At 37.0% G+C, this 27,669-nt stretch overlaps 1 protein-coding gene across 41 annotated transcripts in view; it reads left to right on the forward strand.

Annotated features, from left to right (window-relative positions):
- Positions 1 to 27,669, forward strand: part of DLG2 (discs large MAGUK scaffold protein 2) — a 2,299,762-nt gene that overhangs the window by 1,409,037 nt on the left and 863,056 nt on the right. For 5 of the 41 annotated variants that reach the window (XM_003734160.6, XM_078340087.1, XM_035264069.3 and 2 more), the window contains exon 1: positions 20,298 to 20,831. The exons of the other annotated variants lie outside the window; for them this stretch is intronic. In XM_003734160.6, coding sequence (XP_003734208.2) covers positions 20,511 to 20,831 — 321 coding nt within the window. In that variant the 5' untranslated portion in view covers positions 20,298 to 20,510. Of the gene's footprint in view, positions 1 to 20,297; positions 20,832 to 27,669 lie in introns of those variants that run through there. 41 annotated transcript variants of the gene reach the window in all.

The following is a 27,669-nucleotide window of genomic DNA, read 5'->3' on the forward strand; positions in this document are numbered from 1 at the left end:
AACTGCAGATGCTTCTGAACTTGTATGAGAAAATCTAATTAAGGCAAAAACTTTATTTTCATTTAAGCCTTTCAAGTTTAGAAAACCATTTCCATCAGACCTCTCAAAATCCTGGTTAATCCTTTCCTTAGGATCTGTAAATAGGAACGTAGAAGCCAAATGCAAATTTTATGCTGACACCAAACCTGAAAACCTACGTTCTAGGTTCACTAAATATACCTCATCTTTTACCCATTTTTTCATGGCAAAGGAAGTGACAAGATGTCATATAATCATATCTAGAAAAGAAATAAGGAGGATGTACTGAGTAGAAAAATGGGATGGAATAGTGTAAAAATTTAGGACTGAACACTAGGCTTTGAATTCTGGTTTCAACAATAATATTTACCAGCTGCTTGACTTTAGACACATTATTTCATGGTGATGAAAGTTAGATTTCCCCCTGCCCTGCCTACCATATGGGACTATTATGAAGATGTAGAGAAAAAGGATATAACAGTATTTTCAAAAACCAAAGTCTTACACAAAAATGAGACATCATTTTGCACAGGTTTTCATGTACGGCTCCAATGTTATATGGACCTTAATTTATTACTGGTATCACTCCTACTAATGCTGTGACCATGGAAAAACTACGGAATCTTTCTAAAACTGTTTCAATATCTTAAATTGTCATCTCAACGTTTATACGGTTATTGGGATAAAATGAGTACGTATGTTAGAGACATTTTATAAGTAGTCAGTATATTGTAGATATGTTGATAATGGTAGTGATCTTATTTAGCAACCAGCCCAGAAGCAGAATGCCTTGCCCAAAATATAATCTGAGAAAATAAGTTTAGGACAAATATGGAATCCTGACATTCAGTTGAAATCAACTGACCTTTATTGAGTGTCTGTTCGTAAGCACGGCAGAATTTTTAAATGTCAGGCTCTGGAACTTACAATTGAAATAGGGAGAGGGATGACAATAGACAGACAGGTAGATGGATGAATAGATAGGTATTATTGAGCATAGTTATGTGCCAGGTACTGTGCTAAGTACTTTAAAGAAATTAGCTCATGTTATTTTCACAACAATTCTATGAGATTGGTGTGAAAGCTTATTTTATAGATGAGGGTACAGAGGCACAGAAAGATAGGTGACTTACCAAGTTCATAGCTAATAATGGTCAGAGTTGGGTTGAGAACCCAGAACTTTTACTCTAAAGCTCATATCTTGTCCATTAAGACCAGAAGGAAATAGGTGTATAAAGGTTGTACAAAACTTTATCACATTATGCACAAACATAGGAAATAATGTTTCAGAGGAGACAATTTCATTTGTTTTCAAATATTTGTGCAACAATGAAAATGTTCTCAGCCAAGCCAGCATGGTGGCTCACACTTGTAATCCTAGCACTTTGGGCGGCCAAGGTGGGTGGATCACGACGTCAGGAGTTCAAGAACTGTCTGGCCAACAAGGTGAAACTCCATCTCTACTAGAAATACAAAAAATAGTGAAGTGTGGTGGCAGGTGCCTATAATCCCAGCTACTCAGGAGGCTGAGGCCGAAGAATTGCTTGAACTTGTGAGGCAGAGGTTGCACTGAGCCAAGATGGCACCGCTGCACTCCAGACTGAGTGACAGAGCAAGATTCTATCTCGGAAAAATAAAAATAATAATAAAAAAACAATGTTCTCAGCCCTTAAATGGGCACTTGTGACTTGTTCAAAATGAGACAACTAGTCTATGGAAGAGCTGAAACTAGAGCATGTATCTTAGTCTGTTCTCACACTGTTATAAAGAGCTGCCTAAGACTGGATAATTTATAAAGGAAATAGGTTTCATTGAGTCAGTTCTGCATGGCTAAGGAGGCCTCAGGAAACATAATCATTGCAGAAGGGGGAGCAAACATTCCCTTCTTCACATAGCAGCAGAAGAAAGGAGTGCTGAGCAAAGGGGGAAAGCCCCTTAAAAAACTCAGATCTTGTGAGAACTTAGTCACTATCACAAGAACAATGTGAAAGTAACTGCCTTCATGATTCAGTTGCCTCTTTCAGGTCCCTTCTACAACATGTGGGGATTATGGGAACTACAGTTCAAGATGAAATTTGGGCAGAGACACAGCCAAACCATATCAGCATATTTTCTAAACCCAAGTCCCACATTTTCCAGGTTCAATTCAAGTATTTACTGAGAAATATTAATTATATTATGAAATAATGGGGAAAAGGGTATGAGTTTACAAATAAAGTGTAGTTCTTGCCCTTTAGGAGCTTACAATCTAGCAATAGGAAAGACAATTTTGCCCACATGTAATGATAGAACTCACCTTAATGGGGCAAGCTCAATAGCAAGGGACATCCTGCATGTTGTTGCTGTTCATCTCAGTTTAATCACTCAGCACACTTGCTTATTCAAAGCCTTTCTGCCCTGCAAGAATTCTACCTGGTCTAAAGTTCACTACATTATCATTAGCATAGTTCTTGGTACAAACTAGGCACTAGGCACTCAATAAACATATATTGAATAAAATTAATAAATACAAAAGCAAAATAATATAAGCACAGAGGAGAAGGTGGTTAATTAAATGTGAATTGGAAATGTACTGGCTAAAGCAAAGCCAATTAGGCTAAACTTTACCAAAATGTTAGGTCTCTAAGAAGAGATCATTTAGATGAAAGAGGACCTGTCATTTATATTAATCCATACCCCTGCCTTTAGGCCAATTTGTAGATGAATTACACTGACAAGTCAGACTCTGGTTTATTTTTAGCCCAGAGTTTTTTTAACCCTTTGATAAACTTAGAAAATATCTATTACAAGTTATGAGAAAAATAAGAACTTGTAAACTTTAAACTGAGGAAAATCTGATTCCGTTTTATGATTACATCACAAATTCTGGGTAGGACAGCTCCAAAGGCCAGGTACTCTACTTCAAGGAGGGCTCAGTGGTGTAAGACTGTCCCGCACTATGAGGAATGTCCATTTATTCCTTCATTGCTTCATTTTGGTTTTGCATATTAAACCCTACTATGTGTTTTAATTATCTTTTTAAAGAGATTTATTTCCTCAGTTTGTGATCCCCTTTCCTTTCCCTTCATTTTTTCTTCCCTCCCTCCCTCCTTTCCTTCTTTCCTTTCTTCTTTCTTCAGTTATGACTCATTGCCATAGTGTTATTTTTGCATGTCATTATTCATACATTTTTTCCCCTCATAAAACTTACTATGGTGGGCAAGAAATAGAATATGCCTATGTCCTTTCTAGGGCCTCCACACTCTCCTACAATGTCTTGTCTGCTCTTGGCAACCAGGAAAGAGTCAGTAAAGGATCTAGAATGGGAAGAGTCAGGGGAACAGACACTTGGAAACAACACACCAGGATGTTACATGTATTAGTCTCCCAAAAGTCTGGTCAAAAAATATCCCACCATTTCAATCAATACAATTAAGTTAAATTTCAAGATGATTAAAGATTGGACAAAAGCATATTTATGCCTCATTCACAAAGCTCAGGGTTTAGTACTACAGTTCCAGTGTTAAGAACTAAAGAAGTTAAAAGACAAAAGTATAAAAATATAACTAAAAAATATGTTAATGGACACACAATATAAAAAGATGTAATTCGTAAAACCAAAAACATAAAATGTGTATGTGGGGGGATGAGTAAACAATTTGTAGAATATTTGTATGTTTTGAGTAGAATATTTGTATGCAATTGAAGTTATTATCAGCTTAAAACAGATTATTATAACTCAAGGTGTCTTATGTAAGGTCCATGGTAACCACAAAAATATGGCTATAGAAGATATGTGGCTGGGCTTGGTGGATCACACCTGTAATCTCAGCACTTTGGGAGGCTGAGGCAGGTGGATCAGGAGGTCAAGCATTTGAGACAAGCACCAATATAGTGAAACCCTGTCTCTACTAAAAATACAAAAAATTAGCCTAGTGTGGTGGTGGGCTCCTATAATCCCAGCTACTTGGGAGGCTGAGGCAGGAGAATCACTTGAACTTTGGAAGTATAGGTTTCAGTGAGCCTCGATCACGCCACTGCACTCCGGTGACAGTGCAAGACTCTGTCTCAAGAAAATAAAAAAATTAAAAATAAAAAAACAAGAAAAAAAGATATACAAAAGAAAATAAGAAAGGAATGAAAGGCAATGACAGAAAAAGAGGGACAAAAAGATACAAAACAGAAATCCATCAACAAAATGGCAATAATAAGTCCTTCCTTATTCAATGTATGTAATTACTTTAAATGTAAATGGTTTAAACTTTCCAATCAAAATACAGAATAGCTAAGTGGATTTTAAAAATAAGATCTTTGGTTGGGCACAGTGGCTCACAACTGTAATCCCAGTACTTTGGGAGGCCAAGGCAGGCAGATCACTTGATATCAGGAGTTCAAGACCAGCCTGGCCAACCTGGTGAAATCCAACTCTACTGAAACTACAAAAATTAGCTGGGCATGGTAGTGTGTGCCTGTAATCCCTGCTATGTGTGAGGCAGAGGTGCAGTTAGCTGAGATCATGCCACTGCACTCCAGCCTGGGTGACAGAGTGAGACTCCATCTCAAAAATAAAAATAAAAAAAGATTCTCAGCAACTGTAAGACTTACTTTTACTTAATGACATACATTGGCTGAAAGTGAAAGAATAGAAAAATATATTCCAAGAAAATGGTAATCAAAAAGAAAAATAAAAAAGCAATGGGGACCATACTTAGACAAAATAAACCATAGCTAAAATATGTCAAAAAAGACAAGGAAATTATATAATGACAAGAGTCAATTGAGGAAAATATACCAATCACCTAACATCAGAGCACCCAAATATATAAAACAGACCTTGAAAGAATTAAAGAAAAAATAGAGAGCAGGTCAATATTATTATGGGATCATAATATTCTTCTTTCAGTAATTTACAGAGTATCCAGACAGATTGATCAACAGAGGACTTGAATGGCATTATAGATGAAATGGACCTAACATGCAGAACATGCCAGCCAACAGCAGGAGAATACACATTATTCTGAAGCACATATAGAACATTTTCCAGGACAGATGACATATAAGTTCTCAAGACAAGTCTTAACAGATTGACAAAGATTGAAATTATGCCAAGTATATTTCCAACTGCAATGAAATGAAACTAGAAATTAATGGCAGAAGATAAACTGGAAAATTTATACATATGGAAATTAAACAATTTACTCTTAACCAATAGGTCAAAAAGAAATCAAAAGGGAAATTAGAAAATGTCTTGAGACACACAAAAATAAGAGCACAGCATACCAAGACTTATGGAATACCATAAAAACAGTACTAAAAGGAAAGTTCGTATTAATATACACTTACATTTAAAAGGAAGAAAGTTCTCAAACTACCTAAGTCTACATTTCAAGGAACTGAAAAAAGGAAGACAAATTTAAGCACAAAGTTAGCAGAAGGAAGAAAATAGAGAGGAAATAAAATAATATTAAAAGAAAAAAATCAGTAAAATAAGTTACATTTTTTAAAACATCAACAAAATTGGTAAAGCTTTAGCTAATTAATGATTAAAAAAGAGAAGACTCAAATAGGTAAATTATTAAAAAATGAAAGAAGTTATATTACTATGGATTATATGGAAATAAAAAGGATTATAAGAGTACTGGTTCAAAAAGAAATAAAAAATTTAGAAAGACCTAGAAACAATAAGCAGATTAAATTAGGAATCAAAAGCTCCACAGAGGAAAGCCCAAGACCAGATTAGTTTACTGGTAAATTTTCCCAAACATTTAAAGAATTAATGCCAATCTTTCTCAAACGTTTCCAAAATATTGAAAAGGAAGGAACACTTCAAAACTCATTTTATGAGGCCAGTATTACCCTGATGACAAAGATAGAAAAGGATATCACAGAAATACTACTACACACCAATATCATCAATAAATATGGATGCAAAAATTCTCCACAAAATAATAGCAAATGAAATTTAACAGCATATTGAAAGGATCATATACCATGACCAAGTGGAATTTATTTCTGAGATGCAAGAATGGTTCAATAGAGGAAACTTAATCAATTTGATAAATCACATTAAAAGAATGAAGGATAAAATAATGCAATTAATAGATGCAGAAAAAGTCATTGACAAAATTGACACCTTTATTTCATTTAAAAAAATTAGGAATAGAAGAAAATTACCTTACAATACAAAATCATGTATGGAAAAGTCCTAAGCTAAACACCATACTCAATGGTGAAAAACTGAAAGCTTTTACTCTAAAATTGGAAACAAAGATGTTCACTCTCACCATTCTATTCAACATAGTACTGGAAGTACTGGCCAGAGTAAATAGGCAAGAAAAAGAAACAAAAGAACCCCAAATTGGAAAGGAAGAAGTAAAAAAATTATATGTGTTCACAGATACTATGATCCTATATGTAGAAAATTCTGAAGATTTCACACACAAAAATCTGGAACTTAATTTAAAAATTCAGCAAAGTTATAGGCTACAAAATCAATATACAAAAATCGGTTATGTTTCTGTACACTAACAGTAAAACATATGAAAAGAAATTAAGGAAGTCATCTCATTTACAATACTATCAAAAATAATAAAATATTGAGGAAAAAACAACAGGTGAAAGACTTCTTCACTAAAGACTATAAAATATTGCTGAAAGGAATTAAAAACACAAAGTCAGGATATCCCATGTTCATGATTGAAAGATAATATTAAAATGTCCATATTACTCAAAGTAAGTTACACGTTCGGTGTAACCCCTATTAATATCTCAATGGGATTTGATATAGGAAAATAAAAAACAATCTTAATAATCATATGGAACCACAAAGAACCCCAAATAACCAAAACAATCATGAGAAACGAGTAAATCTGAAAACCTTATACCTCCTGATTTTTTTTTAAATTTTTTATTGCATTTTAGGTTTTGGGGTACATGTGCAGAACATGCAAGACAGTTGCATAGGTACACACATGACAGTGTGTTCTGCTTCCTTTCTCCCCTTCACCCACATTTGGCATTTCTCCCCAGGCTATCCCTCCCCAGCTCCCCCCCCACTGCTGGCCCACCCCTTTTCCCCCCAATAGACCCCAGTGTTTAGTACTCCCCTCCCTGTGTCCATGTGTTCCCATTTTTCATCACCCACCTATGAGTGAGAATATGTGGTATTTCATTTTCTGTTCTTGTGTCAGTTTGCTGAGAATGATGTTCGCCAAATTCATCCATGTCCCTACAAACGACACAAACTCATCATTTCTGATTGCTGCATAATATTCCATGGTGTATATGTGCCACATTTTCCCAACCCAGTCTATCATCAATGGGCATTTGGGTTGGTTCCAGGTCTTTGCTATTGTAAACAGTGCTGCAATGAACATTCGTGTGCATGTGTTCTTATAGTAGAACGATTTATAGTCCTTTGGATATATACCCAGTAATGGGATTGCTGGGTCAAATGGAATTTCTATTTCTAAGGCCTTGAGGAATCGCCACACAGTCTTCCACAATGGTTGAACTAATTTACACTTCCACGAACAGAATAAAAGTGTTCCTTTTTCTCCACATCCTTTCCAGCATCTGTTGTCTCCAGATTTTTTAATGATCGCCATTCTAACTGGCGTGAGATGGTATCTCAACGTGGTTTTGATTTGCATCTCTCTAATGACCAGTGATGATGAGCACTTTTTCATATGATTGTTGGCCTCATATATGTCTTCTTTTGTAAAGTGTCTGTTCATATCCTTTGCCCATTTTTGAATGGGCTTGTTTGTTTTTTTCTGTAAATCTGTTTGAGTTCTTTGTAAATTCTGGATATCAGCCCTTTGTCAGATGGGTAAACTGCAAACATTTTTTCCCATTCTGTTGGTTGCCGATTCACTCTACTGAATGTTTCTTTTGCCGTGCAGAAGCTGTGGAGTTTGATTAGGTCCCATTTGTCTATGTTGGCTTTTGTTGCCAATGCTTTTGGTGTTTTGTTCATGAAGTCCTTGCCTACTCCTATGTCCTAAATGGTTTTGCCTAGATTTCCTTCTAGGGTTTTTATGGTGCCAGGTCTTATGTTTAAGTCTTTAATCCATCTGGAGTTAATTTTAGTGTAAGGTGTCAGGAAGGGGTCCAGTTTCTGCTTTCTGCACATGGCTAGCCCGTTTTCCCAACACCACTTATTAAACAGGGAATTTTTTCCCCATTGCTTGTTTTTGTCAGGTTTATCAAAGATTGTATGGTTGTAGATATGTTGTGTTGCCTCCGATGCCTCTGTTTTGTTCCATTTGTCTATATCTCTGTTTTGGTACTAGTACCATGCTGTTTTGATTATTATAGCCTTGTAGTATAGTTTGAAATCCGGTAGTGTGATGCCCCCCGCTGTGTTCTTTTTGCTTAGAATTGACTTGGCTATGCGTGCTCTCTTTTGGTTCCATATGAAGTTCATGGTGGTTTTTTCCAGTTCTGTGAAGAAAGTCAATGGTAGCTTGATGGGGATAGCATTGATTCTGTAAATTACTTTGGGCAGTATAGCCATTTTCATGATATTAATTCTTTCTAACCATGAACATGGAATGTTTCTCCATCTGTTTGTGTCCTCTCTTATTTTGTTGAGCAGTGGCTTGAAGTTTTCCTTGAAGAGGTCCCTTACGTTTCTTGTGAGTTGTATTCCTAGGTATTTTATTCTTTTTGTAGCAGTTGTGAATGGCAGTTCATTCTTGATTTGGCTTTCTTTAAGTCTGTTATTGGTGTAGATGAATGCTTGTGATTTTTGCACATTGATTTTATATCCTGAGACTTTGCTAAAGTTGCTTATCAGTTTCAGGAGTTTTGGGGCTGAGGTGATGGGGTCTTCTAGGTATACTATCATGTCATCTGCAAATAGAGACAATTTGGCTTCCACCTTTCCTGTTTGAATGCCTTTTATATCTTTTTCTTGCCTGATTGCTCTGGCTAGAACTTCCAGAACTATATTGAATAGGAGTGGTGAAAGAGGGCATCCTTGTCTAGTGCCGGATTTCAAAGGGAATGCTTCCAGTTTTTGCCCATTCAGTATGATATTGGCTGTTGGTTTGTCATAAATAGCTTTTATTACTTTGAGACACGTTCCATCGATACCAAGTTTATTGAGGGTTTTTAGCATAAAGGGCTGTTCAATTTTGTCGAATGCCTTCTCAGCATCAATTGAGATAATCATGTGGTTTTTGTTTTGGTTCTGTTTATGTGGTGAATGACGTTTATAGATTTGAGTATGTTGAACCAGCCTTGCATCCCCGGGATGAATCCTACTTGATCATGATGGATAAGTTTTTTGATTTGCTGTTGCAATCGGCTTGCCAATATTTTATTGAAGATTTTTGTATCTATGTTCATCATGGATATTGGCCTGAAGATTTCTTTTCTTGTTGGGTCTCTGCTGGGTTTTGGTATCAGGATGATGTTGGTCTCATAAAATGATTTGGGAAGGATGCCCTCTTTTTGGATTATTTGGAATAGTTTCAGAAGGAATGGTACCAGCTCCTCTTTGTGTGTCTGGTAGAATTTGGCTGTGAACCCATCTGGACCTGGGCTTTTGTTGTGTGGTAGGCTCTTAATTGCTGCCTCGACTTGTTATTGGTCTATTCATAGTTTCAGCTTCCTCCTGGTTTAGGCTTGGGAGGACACAGGAGTCCAGGAATTTATCCATTTCTTCCAGGTTTACTAGTTTATGTGCATAGAGTTGTTTGTAATATTCTCTGATGATGGTTTGAATTTCTGTGGAATCTGTGGTGATTTCCCCTTTATCATTTTTTATTGCATCTATTTCGTTGTTCTCTCTTTTCTTTTTAAGCAATCTGGCTAGTGGCTTGTCTATTTTGTTGATCTTTTCAAAAAACCAGCTCTTGGATTTACTGATTTTTTGAAGGGTTTTTCGTGTCCTATCTCCTTCAGTTCAGCTCTGATCTTATTTATTTCTTGTCTTCTGCTAGGTTTTGAGTTTTTTTTGATCTTGCTCCTCTAACTCTTTCAATTTTGATGAGAGGGTGTCAATTTTGGATCTCTCCATTCTCCTCATAGGGGCACTTATTGCTATATACTTTCCTCTAGAGACTGCTTTAAATGTGTCCCAGAGATTCTGGCATGTTGTGTCTTCATTCTCATTGGTTTCGAAGAACTTCTTTATTTCTGCCTTCATTTCATTGTTTATCCAGTCAACATTCAAGAGCCAGTTGTTCAGTTTCCATGAAGCGGTGCGGTTCTGGGTTAGTTTCTGAATTCTGAGTTCTAACTTGATTGCACTATGGTCTGAGAAACTGTTTGTTATTATTTCCATTGTTTTGCATTTGCTGAGGAGTGCTTTACTTCCAGTTATGTGGTCAGTTTTAGAGTAGGTGTGATGTTGTGCTGAGAAGAATGTGTATTCTGTGGATTTGAGGTGGAGAGTTCTGAAAATGTCTATCAGGTTTGCTTGTTCCAGGTCTGAGTTCAAGCCCTAGATATCCTTGTTGATTTTCTGTCTGGTTGATCTGTCTAATATTGACAGTGGAGTGTTAAAGTCTCCCATAATTATTGTGTGGGAGTCTAAGTCTCTTTGTAAGTCATTAAGAACTTGCCTTATGTATCTCGGTGCTCCTGTATTGGGTCCATATGTGTTTAGGATTGTTAGCTCTTCTTGTTGTATCGATCCTTTTACCATTATGTAATGGCTTTCTTTGTCTCTTTTGATCTTTGTTGCTTTAAAGTCTATTTTATCAGAGATGAGACTTGCAACTCCTGCTTTTTTTTGCTTTCCATTTGCTTGGCAAATCTTCCTCCATCCCTTTATTTTGAGCCTTTGTGTATCCTTGCATGTGAGATGGGTTTCCTGGATACAGCACACTGATGGGTTTTGTTTTTTTATCCAATTTGCCAGTCTGTGTCTTTTGATTGGTGCATTTAGTCCATTTACATTTAGGGTTAATATTGTTATGTGTGAATTTGATACTGCTATTTTGATGCTAGCTGGCTGTTTTGCCCGTTAGTTGATGTAGATTCTTCATTATGTTGATGCTTTTTAGCATTTAGTGTGATTTTGGAATGGCTGGTACTGGTTGTTTCTTTCTATGTGTAGGACCTCTTTCAGGAGCTCTTGTAAAGCAGGCCTGGTGGTGACAAAATCTCTGAGTACTTGCTTGTTTGCAAAGAATTTTATTTTTTCTTCACTTCTGAAGCTCAGTTTGGCTGGATATGAAATTCTGGGTTGAAAGTTCTTTTCTTTAAGAATGTTGAATATTGGCCCCCACTGTCTTCTGGCTTGTAGTGTTTCTGCCGAGAGATCTGCTCTAAGTCTGATGGGCTTCCCTTTGTCGGTGACCCGACCTTTCTCTCTGGCTGCCCTTAGTATTTTCTCCTTTATTTCAACCCTGTTGAATCTGGCGATCATGTGCCTTGGGGTTGCTCTTCTTGCAGAATATCTTTGTGGTGTTCTCTGTATTTTCTGCATTTGAGTGTTGGCCTGCCTTGCTAGGTGGGGGAAATTTTCCTGGATAATATCCTGAAGAGTATTTTTCAGCTTGGATTCATTCTCTTCATCACATTCTGGTACACCTATCAAACATAGGTTAGGTCTCTTCACATAGTCCCACATTTCTTGGAGACTTTGTTCATTCCTTTTTGCGCTTTTTTCTCTAATCTTGGTTTCTCGTTTTATTTCATTGAGTTGATCTTTGACTTCTGATATTCTTTCTTCTGCTTGGTCAATTCAGCTGTTGAAACTTGTGCATGCTCCGCAAAGTTCTTGTGTTGTGTTTTCCAGCTCCTTCAATTTATTCATATTCCTCTCTACGTTGTCCATTCTTGTTATCATTTTCTCGAATCTTTTTTCAAATCTTTTTTCAAGGTTCTTAGTTTCTTTGCATTGATTTAAAACATGTTCTTTTAGCTCACAAAAGTTTCTCATTATCCACCTTCTGAAGTCTAATTCCGTCATTTTGTCACAGTCATTCTCTGTCCAGCTTTGTTCCCTTGCTGGTAAGGAGTTTTGGTCCTTTGTAGCAGTCGCGGTGTTCTGGTTTCGGGTGTTTTCCTCCTTTTTGTGCTGGTTTCTTCCCATCTTTGTGGATTTATCCACCTGTCATCTGTGTAGTTGCTGACTTTTCGATTGGGTCTCTGAGTGGACACCCAGATTGTTGATGATGAAGTATTTCTGTTATTTGGTTTTCGTTCTACCAGTCTAGCCCCTCCACTGTACAACTGCTGAGGTCCACCTCAGGCCCTCCTTGTCTGGGGTGCACCTATAGCAGCTGTGTAACAGTGAGGGATGCTACCAGTTTCTTTTTCTGCTATCTTTGTCCCAGAATGATGCCTGCCAAATGTCAGTCTTTTGGATATAGAGGGGTCAGGGAACTGCTTGAGGAGACAGTCTGTACTTTATAGGAGCTCAAGTGCTGAGCTGTGATCTCTATTGTTCATTCAGGGCTGTTAGGCTGCTACATTTAATTCTGCTGCAGCAGAACTCATAAAAAAAAAAACCTTTTTTTCTCAGATGCTCTGTCTTAGGGGGTTGGTGTTTTCTTGATGTGTCCATTGCACTGTCCTGCCCAGCTAGGAGGCAGTCTAGTCACTATTTGCCTACCGAGGCTCTGCCCTGCTGGTGTGAGGTCCGCCCTGTTGCTGCAGGCTCTGCCCTGCTGCTGCGGTCTCTACCCTGCTGCCATGGGCTACGCCCTGCGGCGGAGTCTCTCTGTTGTGGCAGGTTGCCTCAGCAACAGCAGGCTGTGTCAGCAATGGACGTGTACCTCATTAGGGGTGGATTGCCTCAGCAATGGCAAACACTCCTCCCCCACCAAGCTGCACTGTCCTGGGTTCAGCTGTGCCCTCAGTGAACCTTTCCACCCGGAGTGTTTGGAATCGCCATTTTGTTTGTCCCACTGCCCTGGCCCAAACGCCATTTCCCTGGAATCTCCTGGCCTGGCTCACTGTCCAAGTCCCATTCAATCAGAGGATATGCCAATCTGCCCTCTCAAGTCTCAGATTGCTGGTTCAGCAGGGCACCCAGACCAGTGCGCTTTGTGCGGAGCTCTGTGGAGTGCCGCTGCACTGCAGCGCCAGCTGCCGGCTGCACCAGCCCAACCTGCTTCGCTGGCGTCCCACATCTCTTTTATACCTGGCAATTTCCCCATTCTGTGGGCAACAAAGATCTGTCTGGAAATGCGGCCCTGACTCACCCTCCACATGTTCACCGAGAGCTTCAATCCTGGGTTGTTCTCACCGTGCCATCTTGAGTCTACCTCCTGATTATAAATATGTTACAAAACTACAGTAATCAAGGCAGTATGACATTAAGCCAGACATACAAATCAATTAAATAGAATGAGAGTCCAGAAATAAACCCACACAGATAAAAATCAAATGATCTTTGACATAGGTTTTAAGACTACACATTGGGAAAGAATAGTCTCTTTCAACAAATAATGTTGGAAAATAAAATACCCATATACAAAAGAATTTAATTATCTTATACTATCCACAGAAATAAACTCAAAATAAATTAAAAACCTGAAGTTAAGACCTAAAACTATAAAACTCCTGGATTAAAAATATAAAGAAAAAGCTATACAACACTTGTCTTTACTGTGATTTCTTGGATATGACAGTATCCAGAAGCACAGGAAACAAAAACAAAAATAGACAAGTGGTACTACCTCAGACTAAAACAATTCTTCAGAGGGAAAGAAAAAGAAAATGAAAAGGCACCCTACCCAATGGGTAAAATATTTGCAAAGTATATACATAATAAAGACTTAATATCCACAATAGATAAGGTACTCCAACTCGATAACCAAAAAGCAAATAACATGATTAAAAAATGAAAACAGACCTGAATAGATATTTTTCCAAAGAAGACACACAAATAGACATTTGGTTTATAAAAAGATGCTCAACATCACTAATCATCTGGGAAATGCAAATTTAAACCACAATGAGGTATCACCTCATACCTGTTAGAATTGCCATTATCAAAAAAATTTAAAAGAGAGAACAAAAAAATTGTTGTTGATGTAAAGAAATGGGAAATCCTGTGCACTGTTTTGGGACATTAAAATGGTACAGTTGCTATGGGAAACAGTATGCAGTTTCCTCGAAAAGTGAAAAATACAGTTTCCATGTGATTCAACAATCCCACTTCTGAGGATTTATTAAAAAGAATTAAAATCAGAATCTGGAAGATAGATTTGTACTCTCCTGTTCATTGAACATTATTCACAATAGCCAAGAGGTGGAAACAACCTAAATGTTTATTGATGAATGAGTGGGTAAGTAAAATATGGTATAAACATACAGCAGAATATTATTCAACCATAAAAAAGAAGGAAATCCTATCAATCCTAAAGACATTATGCTAAGTGGAATGGGCCAGTTGTAGAAGAACAAATATGGTAGTATTCTGCTTATAAGAAGTATTGGAAGTAGTCAAACTCAAAGAAATAGAAGGTAGAAAGGTGATTGTCAGGGGCTGGGCGAGGAGGAGATAGGGTTTTGTTGTTCAATGGGTATAAAGTTTTTCACACATGGTGAAAAAGTCATAGAGATCTGCTTTACAACCTTGGGTTTATAGTTAAAAGCACTATATTATACACTTAAAAATTTAAGAGGGTAGATCTTATGTTTTGTGTTTTTACAATTTAAAACTAAAGGAAATACTTGTTATGGATAGTAATGCTGTTAAATATTTTTTAAATTTGTGATTTGATTGGGAGGGAAGTGAAGGAGATAGTTCCATGCTTTTATATTTTGTGATGCACACTTTTATTATCCTCTGAAATTATTGGCCAGGCACAGTGGCTCCCACTTGTAATTTCAGCACTTTGGGAGGCCAAGGCGAGCTGATCATTTAAGGTTAGGAGTTCAAGACCAGCCTGGCCAACATGGTGAAACCCTGTCTCTACCACAAATACAAAATAAGCTAGGCATGGTGGTGTGGGCCTGTAATCCCAGCTACTTGGGAGGCAGAGGCACAAGAATTGCTGGAACCTGGGATGGGGAGGTTGCAGTGAGCTGAGATTGTGCCGCTGCACTCCAGCCTGGGCAACAGCATAAGACTGTCTCAAAAAAAATTTTATGAAATTATTATGACTTTTGGCTTATATCATTTTAAGATTAATATGGCTTTGGAGTTCAGGATTCTCTTTATGTTTTACCATTAACTGGCTTTTGATTTAGGGAACTGTTCCCTCTTTTGTACTATCTAGCTATAAAGGGAGAACTCTTGAAAAAGCTTGAGAGAAATGCACAGCTGTCAGGAAGTGCAGCTTTTACGAATTAATATCTTGCTAAAATAAACAGATGCTGTTTCAGCTTCAATACTGAGACCACTAACAAATTTCTTTGAAAAATGAGTTAATACCTTTATGCCTCTCAGCCACACTAAATGTTCCACTAAAGTGCTGACTATAAGAATACATTGCCATTTTGTTTTGAAAATCAAAATGCTGATTTATTGATTTTACACTGAGAGGTAGAACACAGACCAGAATACCTATATTGATGTGATCATTGAAAGATACTTTTGTCTTCTTTAATGTTTGATTTATTTCAGTCAGTGTTAAATACTTGGTGCTGAGTTCAGAAGATCAGTTGCAAAGAAGAGTTTTCTCCTTGCCCTGCTAGCAATCACTTACATTCTGTTTGGGGAAAAGGGTACAAAATAAGTTATAGTACAATTCTCATGTTAAATACAATTTTGTTAAGTGTTGTAATAGAGGTGCACAGGTGCTAAATGAATGTTCAATGGAAAGATGACATGAGCTATCCTGAAAGGTGACCTAGTATTCAGGAATGATTCCTTGAGGAGGTGATGATATTCAGATGGAATTGCAGAGGACAGGGAAGACTCCAGTATTTCTGAGTAAAAGAGATCTGGATGGCAATCTGGTTGGAAATAAAGACTGGAAGCTTTCTTTTGGAGCTGTGTGGCATAGTAAGCTCACTTCTTTTTAGATTATACTATGTTTAGGGTGACTTTGGGGGAGTTGCTTCCTGATGTATCCTACAGAAGGGTGAGTGGGAATTAATCATGTGGAAGTATAAAGTGGGGAAAAGACCATCCTCGATGGCCACAAGGTAGTATTGAGGGCAAATATTCAAGGCCTGAGTGGTTGGAGAGCAGAGCAAGAGTGTGAGGCATGGATAAGACTGGTAAAAAGCCACAGAGGCCAGATCACACAGGCCACGATTAAAGACCATCCAAACTACTTTAAAGATTATGTTGTCTATGAGGATACAGATTCCCAGGAAATGACATTTAATTGGCAGGTATCAAGCATAAAGGATCTAATCATAATTGCATTTTAGGAATTACTCTGGGTGCTGTGTGAGAATGAATTAGAGCAAGGGTGTATGTGAGAGACTAGTTAGAAAGCTGTTTCACCAGTTCTACAGAGACATTATGCTAGCTTAGACATTAGAGTGGTCATCACAGTGATTGTATGAAATAGATAAATCTTAAAGATATTTACAGAGACAAGTATACAAATATTGTAGAGCATAACTTAATGTGCCAAGGGGATCTGAAAAGCTTGTAGAAGTGACATTAGTTTAATCTTGAAGGATGAGGACAAATTTCTCATAGGAGTATAGTTTAGCAGTTAGCTTCAATTGCAAAAATACCCAAATTTTAAATGATTATTACCTTTTTACTAGTGTTCCTTTCAGAATCATTAAGAAATGTCACATAGTATTCTGATTTCTGTAATTGCATTACTAAGTGCATTAGAAGTTAATATATAATAAATTTACATTTCCTGAATACCATTTTATAATTTAGACATATCACTAATTCAGGTTAATCCCTTCCCCATCAACACTCACCAAATCCAACTATGCTAGTTACAATTCGGAACATTTTAAAAGTTATTTTCTACTTTCTGTTAAGTTGTCTGTTTCTGTTAAATCTCTTTATTAATTAAGCATGTTATTTTCCACACTAAATCCCTGCTTGTTTTTGTCTCACAAGAATTACGAATAAATTAGTTTAATTATTTTGGGAATAATTTTAGAATCTAAAACACCTTACATATTCCTGGCTTTCTTATTTTGAAAGAAATGTGCTTGGATCTGGAGATTGTCTAAGCCAAAAATTATTAGATGTAGAAGAATATTGATTTGTTAGCATTTATAAAATCTCTAGTTTTTGCAGTCATAGGAATAGACTGTATACACTTTTCAAAGCATTATATGATTATTTGGCATATTACTTGTGGCTGATAAGGATATCTGTTAGCCAGTCATTTTTTAGCAATCACTTAGCTCTCCTTTTAGAATTAATATTTTCATTTCCCATATGCATAGGATGCTTGAAGAAAATTTTATCTGGAAAATAATTCTGTGTTTTTAGTGCAATACAATTTATTTATCTATCTTTGCTATTTTTTATTAAACAAATTGAGCTTGGGTATTAGTCTTAAACCCTTGCTTTAAAAACTAGTCATTGTTCAATGAAGTCAGTGCCAGGTCAAAGAGAGTTCAATAAGACATATCTCATCTAGGCATTGCCCTGTGCAACATCTGCCCATGTTAAATCACAGTGATAAGTAGGATTTGTACTTGTGCATTGCTAATTCTTGTTTGGCCAGAATTTCATGTCATCTCATGGTCATTACAGTTGTCCAATTAGAGTTGATCAAATTGCATTACCATTAATTAGTGAGTCTGTCTTATAGCACAGAAGGCTAGTTGAACATATTTATCTATTTAAGTGGGCTGTCCTCAGAAAGCCAGATGTCTTATTTGAAAAGAAAAGTCTTACTTGTGGGGAAGGAAAAATGGGAGTACAGAACTATTTATTTTACATGTACTAAACTGAAAGAGCGATTCCAATATAGTCTTTTAGTATGCTTAATAAAAGTTTGCTCTAGTCCTAAAGATCTTTGAAGCAAAATAAAATTAGTTATGCAATGGATAATATTTATCTACAAATGAATGACATGCTGAGGTTATTAAAACAGGAATTCTATGGCCCTAGTGATGGGAAGAAATTGCTCATTCTGAACAACTCATTTACAACAGATTTAAGTCCCTGTGAAGATTTGTAATATCTTGAGTAGTGTCAAGCTAGAAAATTGTTTCTGCCTTGCTGCAAGCTGCACACACCATTACAAAATTGTGATGGATGCACACTGACTTATGTTTATATAGATTGATCCTTATACTTGAGAGGCAAATGGGTGAGAACAGAAAATGTGTTGTTCCCTGAAGATGCCAATGGGCCTTTGTGCAATGATATCTGCCTAAAAAACTAGAGGAGCATCTATGGCTAGATAAGATGGGAGACAGTCAAACTTATCAATTCCTGACTTTCTCGTTTGAGGGTGATAGCACTGGCATATCACATCAAGTCCTACTGTGCAGCCATGCATCATGGTGACGCCAGAAAAGCCTGAAGTTCTCTAGGGTTTTATTTGACCCAACAGTTCTTTCTGGCATAATCTATTAATCTAGAGTAAGAAGAAGAAAGAGAGAGAGCAAGCGAGAGAGAGAGAGAGAGAGAGAAGTAATTTTGTGCCTTTTCTTCACTGTCTTCAGGTATTGATTTTGACTTCTTGATATTCTTTCAGAAAAAAAAAAACTATTAATGCCTTTGTTATTTTTGTCCAACAGTTCAGGTTTCTTATATTTTTGACAAATTTCCTTAACAGGACTATCTCAACACTAAAACTGAGGTTAACTTTAAAGGAATAGTTTGTTTCTGAAGCATTGCTGAATGAAATATTATTTTAAAAATGTGTATCAGCTCCTTCATTTCTCTACTTTTCCCTTTCATTTATACTTTCACCACCCATCCATTTATCCATCAAAAATATGTACGTATTTATTGCCTGTTATACGGAAGACAGTATGATAGGTGCTTGAAGAAAAATGGCCAATAACATAGACCAGAACCTGCCCTCTAAACTTACATGTCTGGGCCATTATTATTGAACAAACATGTTTTGAATGCTTTCTGTGATAGGCATAGTGCTAACATCAGCCCCTGGTGCAAAATTTTTAAAAGGACCTTTATATGGAGATACAATGAAAAAGAATATCCTACTCCTTTCTTTCAAGATTTTTAAGCCTAACAGTGATATATCCAGGGAGTCTTAGTGTTCAAATGTAGAACTTGTTATGATCTCAGCCCTTACAATAAGCACCTTGCCAGCTCAGGCAAACATCAGGCCTATACTGCCCCAGCAACTGGTAAATCCATTGAGAAGCTGATTTGATGGCATCTGATAATCTGCAAATAAAATAATGATTTCACAGGATTACATAATCTTTGTTAGGTTCCGCAGTGGATGGTAACTGGCTTCATAATCAAACCAAAATTATTTCCTCAGGAATGTGTGATAAGGATAGACATTTTGGCAATGGTTGTGGAAAGTTTCAAAGAGAGTAAAAATTATAAAGTTGTGGCAATTAGCCTTTCACTTTACTTAAAATACTATGTATAGATTCAGCAAGCATGCTAAAATTTAAAACAAAAATCCTCTTTGGAAGGCAATTGTTTTAAGTTGGAAAAATTTAGCTCATTTTTCAGTGAAAGAATTTGAAAATTCTGTTGTTGGAAACCAAAATACTCTATGGCAGAGTTGGAAGCATCTTTCACTTTAAAACACAGACTCTGTCTGTGGTGAATGTATTTGTTGTGGTAAAGTATTTGAAAGGAAACCCTCAGAATAATTTGGGGGAAGGAAAAATACTGTTTTAAAATAAGCCCAACCCATCAGTTTTAAACCTCAAAAATTGCCTTTCTTTGAATAAGAAAGAATTAATAATTGTACATAGCATAAAGAATATATGTTTGGATTATAATGCATAATTGTGATTTCAAACAAATTAAACTTCTAAATTTTAAGGGACTCTAGTATAATGCTGTGACCTCAGTGATTTTTTTCTAACGAATTGATATTCTCTAGAGTTGATGTTGATCTTATATAGTTACTTCATGACTGGGTCTGTGTCTTGGCAAATCTCTCTCTAGATAAGTGATTCCTGTAAATGTTAAAAATTCCTTTACAGGTTAACTTTCACATCATTTTTTATTGCTTATGTTATAAAGATGCATCTTTTCTGGATAGAAGAGTTCTGATAATCTCATAAGAAGTTCCCTTTCCTAAGGTTTGTATTTTGTGTGGGGATCAGCAAGGAAAGGGAAAAGCCAGGATGCCAAACTGCAAAGAGTTATTCTTTACTGTAGGGCTCCATCCAAAAAAGGTTTGTAACACAGTGTACAGTCTTGTAGCCCAGCTGTGTGGAGCATTGATTGCTTCTGCCTAGAGCAGGGATACTGTCAAGTTGCTCTGTGAGTTGAGTCATCTATTGACAAAGAGCTACCAGCCCGCAGATAATGCTGTACGGAGCTGCTCTCGCTGCTCCCACTGCTCCCACGATGCACTGCTTATAGCAGCTATCAAAGATACTGAGGGATCCACAGGGGGAAAAAGACTTTTACAACTGCCTGGAAGAAAGGGGTGTGAGGGAGGAGACATTTCTGTGCAGAGCTGACCAAAGGAAAAAGTAGGCATCAGTGCAGTATGAATGCATACCTCACCAAGCAACACAGCTGCAGCCGGGGGTCCGACGGGATGGATGCCGGCAGGAGTGCGCCCACCCTGATCAGGGATACCCACTGCGCTTGTGGCTGGCAGAGGAACTCTCAGGGGCTCGGGTACAGTTCTCAGACCATGCCCTCCTCAGGACCAGGGGGGCCAGCTTCAAACAGGACCGGGGGGGCCGGCTTCAGCAGGACCTTGTGGGACAGTGTGCGGAAAAGCCCCCACAAGACGAGCACCAAGGGCAAAGGGACTTGTGGGGAGCATTGTACCTGCCCACATGGTTGGTTCAGCCCAGCACAGGTGAGCCTTTTCCTTATGACTTTCCCTTGAGTATCTGAAGAAAGTGAGAGCAAGTTGTTTAAGGGTCCAATGGCTTGGAAACTTTGCTGAGTCCTCCTTGAGTATGCCTGTATGTAAAAGATTAGGGAAAGAAAAACCTGTCATTTCCACACATGTTTGTGGACTCACACCTCTGGGTGGCCTGTGAAAGTCTAGGGATATTGTAATCAGTTTATGTCACTGACTTTTCACCAAGTTTAACTTCTCTCATCCTCAGGTTTGATTATTTTGCATCATAGTCTTTTAGCAGCACCTTTACTTGTAATCAGTTTTAACTTTTGTTCTGTCCTGCCTATTTATTATTATTATTTTAAAGAACAAAGAGAAAATGAATTTTAATCAAAGTTTCTGTCTCTTTAAAGGCAAAATAACAAACATTTGTTTCTTTACTATAAAAAATAGTGATTTGAAGTATTCTATTCTGATTTTACTCGTATAATATTGTATGCCTTTTCAGTTATGAAGAAGAAAAATTGCTTATATAAATAATTAATTTTACAAAGAAAAGAAATAATTAAGAGAAAAATAGAGGATGGTTAAACTTTGAATAAAAGAATGAAGCACTTCATTTATTCATAGAGAAGCAATGTTTATTTATATGAAAATCTATAGCTCTCTTCCTTCTATAATGCATTTCTAAAGTAGATGTGCAGTTACCTTTAATTTGATTCCTAGCTTATTCTAGCCCCCAGACTATTATCATTTTATCAGAAATAAAATTGGCTCATTTTTTCTGTCTTCATTCAAAGAAGCGAAAATAACTTCCTGCAAATGCTGTAAAATATAAATAAAATGTACCTGGAGTCACTGTCATAAATACAGAACAATGACTATTCTTAAATATGCATTGAAAAGAAAAAAGCTTCATTTGCAGAATAAATTCAATCTCAATTTCAATATGATTGTAGCATAATGGAGAAGTAGATATTGATCACGAATAAATGTTATAGTGAGAAATGTAGAGGAAATTTTCATTTTAATAATAGCTTTTAAAAAGTACTTCCAAGAATGTTGTAAATCACTAATCTTAATAATATAGAGTCACATATACATAGCTTTGTATGTGGCTTTTGATGGATTAACATTTAATTATAAGCTTTGCTTAGGAAGATAGAGTATCTCAGCCTCTTGATTTAAATCAAGAAATATCATTTTGTTATTAAACTGGTTTGGCTTAAAATGGAGCTTGGCATTTAGAAATGCAGTTATTAAAGTTAACATGAATTCCAAACTGAATAAACAGTCTTAACAATTGTGAACAGTCTATATACTGTTTAACAAATACATTCATTTAAATGGCTTTAGCTTATATCTTTATTGATTACATTAAATTATCAAGGCTCACATAGGCTAGGAAGACAAACCTACTTCATAGCATCTAGCTTATGGTTGTTGCACAGAGTAGGGAAAGCAAACTTGCTTTGTAAATTGTTGCAATTCCTTTAATCCAAGGTATAATATACATTTTTATTTCATAAATGATAGTTTCTCAAACCCAAATCTCTAACACTAAGTTATAACAAGCAAACTCTAAAAATGTTCATACATTTTTCATCAACTGAGGGAAACTTTTTATTTCCTTAGTTTTTAACAATGCCTCCTACTTGCCTGACACTTCTAACTATTTAATGCTTTCAAGGTTTGAAATAGACTCTGTATACTGATAATTAGAGATCCAGTAACATATAAGAAGGCAACAAATTGAGGTAATCACCATCTCTCCCTTATTCTTCTGCATAAATATTTGTATACATTTTCCCTCCCATTCACATATACTTGATTACTGGCTGGGACTAACAGTGATGCACAAATACTGGAACTCTGAAACCATATCTTTTAGGATTTTCAATGTTTTAACAGTCTTCACTTACCAGACCCTTTGGCCTTTACCATTTCAGTTCTATAAAAGTGCTTTGATTAAATTGATTAATCTCTGTCTTTACTCCATGCGTCGAAACTTTCAAATATATTATGTTCAATCATTTCAATTGTCTCTACACATATATACACACAGAATTTAATGTGTATGCAAAGATCTTAATATATCCAACTATTTGTATATATTAACAAAATTTATATATATGTCTATACGTGCATATATATGCACACATATCAAAATTAGAGTTCTATATTATTCCAGTTTTCTATCCTTAAGTATACCAGCTTGTTCTTCTAAAGAATGATGCATTCTCTCCACATAAAGTACTTTTCATTTAAATTTTATTTCCTTTACCTCTAGTAGGTCCTCAAAACTACTGATATATGTATATTTATACATCTGTATCCATTTATATATGCATCCATAGCAGATATCTAATATCTAAATTATACAGAGATCTGTAAATATGACACATTTGGGTATATTATCACAAAAATAAGAGCTCATGTGTATCTATATGTATTCATGTGTTCACTAAAACTAAGGTCGTTTTGAGAATTTAATGATACTACTTTTTACCCCTTAAATTTACTGGAGATATCCTGTGAAATATTGTAAAACAAAAACTGGAGCTAATGATACTAAACATTAGAATCCTTAATAAAGTATAAAGAAGAATGGTGCATGTTTTAAAATAGTCCAGGGACTCACATGTGGTACAGAACGTGCCTAAGGGTTGTTAAGCATCTGGGAGCTTGGATCTTGCCCTCGGAGATATTTGCAGTATTACGTGGAAATCAGCAGTGTGTTTTCCAGCTGCTGTAATAGAGGGCCACGGTAACGACTTGAGTTCCTCCCAGAGCTCTTTTCCAAACTCCTGTGATTTGGAGTACCATGTAGTTACAGGACTGTGTCATTATGTTGTTCCTCAGCAGGTCTAAAAATTAGCTCTGTCCCTTTTCAAATAAGTTTTCATTCCATTTCAATCTGTAGAATTAATATAACCATAATAATAGGTAAATAAATGGAAAATTATAGTGCCCAGAAGTGAGTTCCAAATATATATCTAGGATATTAGTGTCAGCCTTGGGAAGAAACATGTCCATCATTGTTTATGTGGCATTTCTTCCCAATGCAGACTAATCTAGGGAGGCAGCACAGAACAGTGGAGACTCAGAGACCAGAGTTTTATGCATTTGCCTGCCTTCCTTCCTTCCTTCCTTCCTTCCTTCCTTCCTTCCTTCCTTCCTTCCTTCTTTCCTTCCTTCCTTCCTTCATTTGTTTGACTATCATGTACTAAGTACCTACTATTTACTCTTCTGTCAGGCCTTGTGGGTATAACATTGTAGTAAACAGGCTGGGCGCAGTGACTCACACCTGTAATCCCAGCACGTGGGAGGCAGAGGCGGGTGGATCACTTGAGGCCACGAGTTCAAGACCAACCTGGCCAACATAGTGAAACCCTATCTCTACTAAAAATAAAAAAATTAGCTGGGTGTGGTGGTGCCTACCCATAATCCCAGCTACTCGGGAGGCTGAGGCGTGAGAATCATTTGAACTCAGGAGGTGGAGGTTGCAGTGAGCCAAGGTGGTGCCACTGTATTCCAGCCCGAGCAACAGAGTGAGACTTGGTCTCTAATAAAAAATAAAATTATTAAAATTAAATTGTAAACAAAGTAAATATCTCCCTTACTACTATGGAACTTACAGTCTATAATAGCCTATAACATGTAGCAAATGATATACCATGTGTACCATTATACAAAGAATTATATCACCGTAAGTCATAACTTTTAGAAGTGAAGCAAAATTTTAGAAAGTGTTGCAGATACCAAAATGAATGCATATTCAGGATACAGAAGGACCACAGAGGAGTAAAAATGCGAGATACTTGGAAAAAAATACTGCATTTCTTTAAGCTTTTAAGATTTTCTGCTTTATGAATTGAGGATATAAACAATACCTACTTCAGAGGGTTTGGTGGTGAGGAATGATTAGCAAAACATTAGCATAGTGCTTTCATATAGTAGGGACTCAATTAATATTTGAGGAATAAATGAATGAATAGTAAGTCCACATTAAATATTGGCTATTACTTACCTATTCCTTAATAAAATTTTTTTATTGGCTGGGAAGAGAAGAGAAATTAATCAGTGAGGACTTTGTAGAGGTAGTGATACTTGGATGGAATTAAATTGAATTTAAAATATTGTATGTGTTTCTTAAGTAGATAAAAAGAGATAAATTTTGAGCAGAAATGAAAAATGCAGAAAAGCATGTAACACCCTGGTGGCTGTGCACAATCATTCTAATTGCCTAGAACATCGAGCCCTGGGAAGCAGGTTCATTAAGAGACAAGCCTGGAGAAGCCAGGAGCAGTGGCTCACACCTGTAATCCCAGCCCTTTGGGAAGCTGAGGTGGGTGGACCATGAGGTCATGAGATGGAGATCATCCTGACCACCAGCATGGTAAAACACTGTCTCTACAAAAAGTACAAAAATTAGCTGCTGGTGGAGTGTGCCTGTAGTCCCAGCTATTTGGGAGGCTGAAGCAGGAGACCACTTGAATCCGGGAGGCAGAGGTTGCAGTAAGCCGAGATTGCGCCACTGCACTCCAGCCTGGTGACAGAGCAAGACTCCATCTCAAACAAAAAAAAAAGAGAGAAGCCTGGAGTGGAGGGGTGGGGCCTGGCCAGAGAGAGCTGCCGGGTAGACCTTGATGAGGACTTCATAAGGTTTGTGTGTCTGCTCTGCCACTCTCCATGTGTCAGGCTTCATCATCAGTGAACCCTTTGAGCCTCAGTTTCTCTGTTTGTAAGACAGCTGGTTTTCTAGATGAACACCCAAATCTCATCCAATACTAATGTATGCGACTGTGTCAACTGATACTTATTAATTATTGGGAAGCACTTTGGAAAGGATTCGTGCTTAAAAGCCAGACAATATCAGCTTTGAATTTACTAGCTCTATATGACCTTATCTGCTTAACTTCTCTAAGCCTCATTTTTCTCCTCTGTAAAACTTGGTATAATATGGTCATGTTGCTGGAAAATGTTATAAGAATTGAAAATACTGTATATAAAAACTCAGTATGGCACTTAGAACACAATTACTCAGTTAATGGTATTTATTATTAGTAATGATATCTAAAGTATGCTTTTTAACCTGAAGAACTTACTGTCCAGCACATTTGTCATTCATATTGTGCTCTTTGATTAGAATTTATGGTTTGCCCACTGAATTTTTTGATGTCTTCCTTATAAAGATGAAGGTTAGGCTAGGCAAGGCAACTGTCCAGAAACTTTTGGCATAGTACCACATAATGCTGATACTGAGGTGACATAATGTCCTTCAAGGCTCTCAGCAATTTATAACTGTGCACACTAGAAAAAAAAATCATGTAAAGTAGAATTGTGTTGATGAAGTAGCATTCCCATAAGCTTGTATTTAGAGGTAAAGAAATGCTGAAAGATTTTCTCAGCAAAATTCTGCAAGAACAACTGTGTTTGAAATTTTTAGCCAAGCTCTGTAAATCTTCTCCCCTCACAGTCCCTTTGCAGTAACTCCAGAACCAGCAATTTGCAGCAACTTGAGTGCAGAGGACTTTTTAGTCCAAGAAATAGGGTTGCCTAGGATGAAATCTCAGGCTCAGTTTATGGTCAGTCAGAAACATCTGACAGCTTGTTTTAACTCAGTACCTGCTTTGACTTATTCCTTCTAGAAAGACAGAACTTTACTGAGGAAGAATAGGACTTTCTTGTCTCTGGGAAATACCAGCTTTCCCCCAGGTAAAGGAAACAGAAGAGAGCAAGCCATATCACAGAAGGAATTCAAATTCGAAGCATTCCTTGGAGGATGTGAATCCGTTTGGTCAACACTCCTGGCACCATATTGCTGGATGCTGACATAAGCAGAGCCTTCTCTCTAGGGTAGGGCGAGGAGAAACCAAGCACACAGAATGGGAAAGAAAAGAACAAAAATGACAGTATTTATTGCATGCTCACCATGCTTGCAATATGTGAGACACTATGGTAGGGGCTATATATTAGTCATTTCCTTCAGTGTTCCCAATAACATCACCAGAGTGATGTTGTCATCTCCATTTTGAAGATGTGGAAATGGAACCTAAGAGTTATGCTTACAATCACACAAGAGGTAAGGGCAGAATGCATTTCAAATGCAGGTGTGTATGACTTCCTTATTCTCTCCACCACATCTTGCAAAAACAAGGCCTTTTTGAAGTACCCTGGGAGGTAAAATACCCTATGGAGACCTCTGTAATTCTCTAATTTAACAGAAATTTCCTTAAGACATTGGGATATTCCACATAGTTGGGAGTACTGGCATTCCCTTGCGTAATCCTGGATTCCCCTAGCCTGCTTTATTTGCTGGTGTCAGGAACCCTGAGTGAGTTGGGTTCCTGAAGATCCCTTCCTTCCTTTATTATGGTTAAGGAAGAATTATGTTGATCTGAAGCAGCTGGAGTTGATTCCCATAGCACTTAACACTAGAATAAGATATTTGCTGTGCAATTTGTAAATTACAAGTTTGGATTCAAGTTTGTAACTTTGTGGCAAGAACTTGGGAACCACCTATTGTAAATTTAATATAAACACAAAAGTGCAGAGAGACACTGCCTTTAGTATAAGAGCACCATCTCACATTGCTGAGTGTTTGTGAATCTCATACAAACGCTCTGTCTCCCTGTGTATCCATCATGCCAATAATTAAATCTCTGTTTGATACCACCTTCTTCGTTGTCCATCCTCTTCTGGTATTTGATCTGTTACAAGTGTGGCCTCACCTGGTTTTATTCTCCTTCATTCTCTACTTTGTTCCATTATTTTAATTTCCCCAAGGCATCTAGATGTTTTGTCATTGTGTCAGAACTGTGGAAACGTAGTAGTCTCCTAGTACATT

This window comes from Callithrix jacchus, chromosome 10, assembly GCF_049354715.1.
Source record: "Callithrix jacchus isolate 240 chromosome 10, calJac240_pri, whole genome shotgun sequence".
Taxonomy (NCBI): domain Eukaryota; kingdom Metazoa; phylum Chordata; class Mammalia; order Primates; family Cebidae; genus Callithrix; species Callithrix jacchus.